The sequence below is a fragment of the Colletes latitarsis genome, chromosome 8 (assembly GCF_051014445.1).
Source record: "Colletes latitarsis isolate SP2378_abdomen chromosome 8, iyColLati1, whole genome shotgun sequence".
In the NCBI taxonomy this organism is placed as follows: Eukaryota; Metazoa; Arthropoda; class Insecta; order Hymenoptera; family Colletidae; genus Colletes; species Colletes latitarsis.
Genome location: NC_135141.1, coordinates 29,902,352 through 29,907,279, shown reverse-complemented (window position 1 = coordinate 29,907,279; position 4,928 = coordinate 29,902,352). Strand labels below are relative to the sequence as shown.

At 37.7% G+C, this 4,928-nt stretch overlaps 1 protein-coding gene across 2 annotated transcripts; it reads left to right on the top strand.

Annotated features, from left to right (window-relative positions):
- The first annotated feature begins 2,007 nt into the window (after positions 1 to 2,007).
- On the top strand, positions 2,008 to 3,043 carry LOC143345021 (F-box only protein 7). Of its 2 annotated transcripts, none has more exons than XM_076771720.1 (3): positions 2,008 to 2,286; positions 2,387 to 2,569; positions 2,654 to 2,868. In XM_076771720.1, the coding sequence occupies exons 1-3, from the start codon at positions 2,105 to 2,107 to the stop codon at positions 2,679 to 2,681; spliced, it is 393 nt and encodes a 130-aa protein (XP_076627835.1). In that variant the 5' UTR covers positions 2,008 to 2,104; the 3' UTR covers positions 2,682 to 2,868. The 2 variants fall into 2 exon arrangements, with proteins under 2 accessions (XP_076627835.1, XP_076627834.1); XM_076771719.1 differs by having other exon boundaries at positions 2,009 to 2,286; positions 2,387 to 2,653; positions 2,726 to 3,043.
- Positions 3,044 to 4,928: the final 1,885 nt, after the last annotated feature.

Sequence of the window (4,928 nt, the reverse complement as noted above, 5' to 3'; positions counted from 1 at the left end):
ACGTTTCTATTGACTTTGAAACAACGTTGTCGTTGTCGTTGTCGTTCGAATATTTTGCGAAATAGATTATGCACATACCTGTTGTAAACTCGTGGGCACGAATACGTAGAAGAATCACTGGCTTGTTTGATAACGCGGCACTGGTCACGGATATTAAAATTGAACGAGCTACTAGATAATTCTGCCAATAATTGTCAATAAAAATCAAAGACAAACGTTAGTGCGTATGACTCCTATGGTTGTAACTGTCGCCACCAGGTGGCAGTAGCAACCTCGCCACGAGGGGGCCGCCATCTGTCACGGGAGTAGCGTGTTATGAACCGCGAAGCGTGCGTGGAAGTTTCGAAAAAGGGATTCGGATTCGAATGCGGTAAGGTAACTATATAGCCGCCGTGCGGATAAACGCGAGTTAACCTGAAAATGGCCGAATCGTGCGAGTCGGTGGTGTCAAGTGTAGTGACTAGTGTTGTGCCCCACGGACAAACGAAAGTGCCTGAAACGCCTTGCCAGGAGGACGCGGAGACATCCGGCTCCCCAGGTACGTGGGCACCGCTAGAATATCTCGTACCAGTTTGAAACCAGTTTATTCAAACACGACTGTCGAGCGCGGCCATGCAACAAGTGGCACGGAGCGCTCTTGCATGCCGAACAGGAGCGTATCGCGACGTTTAACGAGCCCCCTTGAATTTTCCTCGGTCTCCCGGTATTTTCTACCTAACATGTCGTCGTCGATCACGTGACTCATCGACGATCATATGCGACTTAATTTCGGCGCGTACGATGCGTGAAAATTTCGACGGGGCACGGAGATGTCTGTCATTCGCGTGAATTCGGGTAAATTTCACAGAGAGACAAAATGCCATTCGAAACGCAGATTAAATTCCAAGCGATGTTAGGGACGTTACGTGCACGCAGTTGACTTCAATTCGATTTTGACAACGTTGCTTTAATTATTTTCTACGCTCTCGCTTACAAATATTTACACGTGATATTTTATCCTGTTCACGGTCGTGGCGCTCTTCGAAATTATTTGGTTATTTTTTGGCAGCATATTTTATACGATAAACGTTCCGGTTAACGAATTTAATATTACGTTACTGACGAAAAGATTATTACTAAGCGGATGGATAAAGAATCGAATTGGTCTTTCTGACTCGGGACAATTATATGTACGCTTAAATTAATCGATAATATATAACGTGTAACTTCCTTCGTGCAAATTATTTTAACTTATTTCCTCTAATATTGACGATTATAAGCAATTCGGTCTGTTTGCCGTTATTAATGAGACCGTTGAGACTTTCGCGTGAAAAAAATATAACAAGTTCCTATACCGGTTTTATATTATTTATTTTATCTTCGTTTGAGTCACATTGCCTGGAATTTTTTAATTTTCATGGTGGCGCTGTGAAACGAGAAAGCGTTAAAGCACAATTCCGTACCTAGCCTCTGGTCAAAGCTTTATTTACCTTGGCATGAAATTGCAATGTTTTACTAACCTCGTTAACTTTTTCTAAAACAATGACAAAGTTACTTTTGAAAGCATACTCACGGATAGATGTACTATCGTTAATTTGATGACTGCGGAAGCTTTGCAGGCGAGTTCAGTTATCGACGAAAAATTACACGATGATAAGTTATCTGCGATAAGCTTGGAACCATACGTTTGATATGCGAGATTTCTCGCGTATTATATTGTCCTATTATTCAACCAAGTCCTATTTCAATCCTATGTGATAAAAGTATTAATCATAACTTGTTGCAATGTATCTTATCAAGCAATGGTACATTATTATTTACTTAAAACTACAACTTCGATTAAGACCCACTTTCGTTATTTGAAATTTAGTTGAAGGACTTGAGGCACGTTCAAAAATAGTAAATGATGTACCAATCGACTCTATAACGGAGATATATTGTGATTTATTTTAACGTCTGTCCTCTTCGAACGTATTTATTTTCCAACTACCGTAGCTTCTACATTTCTTCAGAGAGGGCACCACAAAGCAGACGCAAAAGTCGCGAACGTAGGTTCAGGTAGATCTAGTGAGGGAGTGGTTTGGTGGGTTTTAAAGGTTAGGATTGTTTTTGAAAAGTCGCGATTATGTTAGAACCTATTTTAGTAGAAGACAGCACACCTACGAAATTAGTACCTTCATTGGAAGGAATATTGAAAGATTTAAAGGAGGATGCTACGCATCATGATTATTTCGTTGCTTTGCTAATTGTTTTTTTGGCAGAGTCTGGTTTTTATAATTCTTCATCAAACAAAAACAATCCGCAATGGTGAGCAGTGGCATTTAATCACGTTTGATTTAATTTATCTTCTTCGTTATAATAAAAAATGATGAAAATAGGTTTGTACATTATAAAATGTTTGTTACAGTCGTCCACTAAGGTCTCTTCATATACCAGAACATTGGAAATCAGAAGAGACAGGGATCTATGATGTACGCTTTCAATTAGCAGCTTGCCCTGACATGAGTTGCAAGTTGATTGCAATTCCATGCGGGGACAAATTAATTCTTAACTTATTTCCTATTTTGGACAAGAAAAAAACTTATTCTATGTGTGTACAAACCCTAATGTATATTAAACCTTTCTTAAGTAACCTTTCTGGACGTTATATGAACTTACAAGCAATATCTCACAGGTACAATGAGTTTCAAACAATGTTATAATAGTTTGGAAACTTTGTATAGTTTTTAATAGAATCATTTGATAGGTTTAAGGATAACTTAGTCACACCAGTACGTACAGACTTATTAATCGAATCACAACTTATGGGTCCTAGTCTTCAATGTCTTCCAACTGAATTGATACTAAAAATTGTAAGCATGTTATCCTTGGAGGATGTAACACATATGGCACAGTGTTGTCTCAAATTTCACAGCTTTTTCACAAAAAGCTTACTAAATGAGTTATATACAAGAACTAAATAAAAAGAATAACTAAATAAAAGAATAATTGAAAAAACTACAAAAAACCGTTTACATACTTGTATAACAATGTATAAGTATTAAAAATTCATTTCGAAAGACTATTACGAGTATTATTAAAGAATAATGTACTTGTGTTAGTCTCCCTTTTCTATTTCCACTCATGTTCCTAATGCTTTAAAACTGAGAATGACTTTCTTTTCACAGTTAATACAAAAATAATCCATTTCCCAACTTTCGTTTTTGTTCGTGTGTTTGTTAAAATTAACGTCTGGGGGTCCATGAATTTATAAATAAAGGTCTCTGAGAATTCTGATATTCCTCTTAATCGCATCCTCGTCTAATAAAGCGATCAATGCAAATTTTTGTCCTGTTTGACACGTTATATCTAAGCAAGTCAAAATATAACTAGTATTTAAGAACGTTCGAGGAACTTTGCGTAGAAAAGATTCATGAACTTTATTAAATGAAAAATTAAAAATCAATGTAAAAGCAAAGAAAGGAGACCTTGCCCCGCTCTCAGTTTTGAGCACTAGAAGCCATTAAATGGACAGTTCTACGCCCGAGCAAAATAAGAAATTAAGAGTTGGAGCCACACTGGCCCTCCTCTGAAACAAGTTATTTTACCAGATACCAAATTCGTAATACCTGCGGATTTTCTTTTTAGCGGACGAAACTACGAAGACGATGGTGACTAGCGAAAAAACAGAAACCGAGGCAACCAGCACGCAGAGCAACAACGATACCGGTGAGCAATAATTAGAGCAAACAGTTTAAAACGTTTATCGATCAAAGATCATATTCAATCTACGTGTAAAATTATAGACGAGATATACGAGTAGACCTTACAACTTACGGACTTTCGTGGTCCAATTTGATTTTAGCGTCCTCTCTCATGGAAGAGAGATTCTCTGTTAATTTCATTAAAGCATTCAAGGCCAATGAAATCAAAGTTCCATCGATCTCTCTTTCGCAATTTTACAATCTAAATGTATTGAGCCAATTTTTCACACTTTTAGAAATGTGCTTAGGGTCTCGATCATGCATGAAAATTACATTTTCTTCTTTGAATGGCATATTTTCAACAGCATCTGTGAGATGATCTTATAAAATATCTTTGTACATATACTGATTCATGATGCCATTAATTTGGTGCAGTGATCCAACGCCAAATGCTGTTAGGCACCCCCAAGACATTAGGGATCCGCCGCCATGCTTTACCGTTTGCTTTACATGTCGTGGTTTAAGCCTTTCATTTTAATTGTTAAGAATTGTTTAAACTATTGAAGGTTCAATGTTCTGGAGTCACCGCTATGTCTTATCGAGAAATTACAGGCTTTGTTTGCTTATATCTGCTTGCTATATTTTCCAGTATACTTGAAAAAAATAACAGGTATTTTCTTTTTAGCGGATGGGACAGCAAAGACAGTGGTGGCCAGCGACAACGCAGAAACCGAGGCAACCAACACGAAGAGCAACGGCGATACCGGTGAGCGATAATCAAGGCAACAGTTTTACCATAGACGAGGTATAGAGTGAATCGATCATTTAATGCATTTTTCTGTTCACGATTTATGGAGTCGTAAAAACCCATCATCATTTTGATGTCACGTGTCACATGATAGACAAAGTCTTAAAACAGATTACAACACTGCACGTGACCATGTCATTCGAAATTTGTGATTTATGAACGTTTATGTGCGATAATTTGAAGAACATTTTATGAACGTATTGTAATCAAGTAAATGGAAAGATGGATTACAGTAAAACGAGAACTCTATACTTTGTCCGTGATTTAAGCGATAAAAATTAACATGAAACATGAAGAAAGTTTTGCTCTGCTTCGTTACGCTTCTGGTGTACACGTCAGATGGAAGCACACCGGGTGCACTTATCGATCTGGTGTGCAGTAGAAACGAAAATCTACATTGTCTACACCCTAGAAATCGTCACGGTTCGCGTCATGAACATTATCACGTTCGTTCGAGC

Coding starts and splice junctions, on each gene's coding strand:
- LOC143345021 (XM_076771719.1), top strand. CDS start 2,105: ATGTTAGAACCTATTTTAGTAGAAGACAGCACACCTACGAAATTAGTA. Junction 2,287..2,386: donor AACAAAAACAATCCGCAATG/GTGAGCAGTGGC, acceptor TGTTTGTTACAG/TCGTCCACTAAGGTCTCTTC. Junction 2,654..2,725: donor TTACAAGCAATATCTCACAG/GTACAATGAGTT, acceptor ATCATTTGATAG/GTTTAAGGATAACTTAGTCA.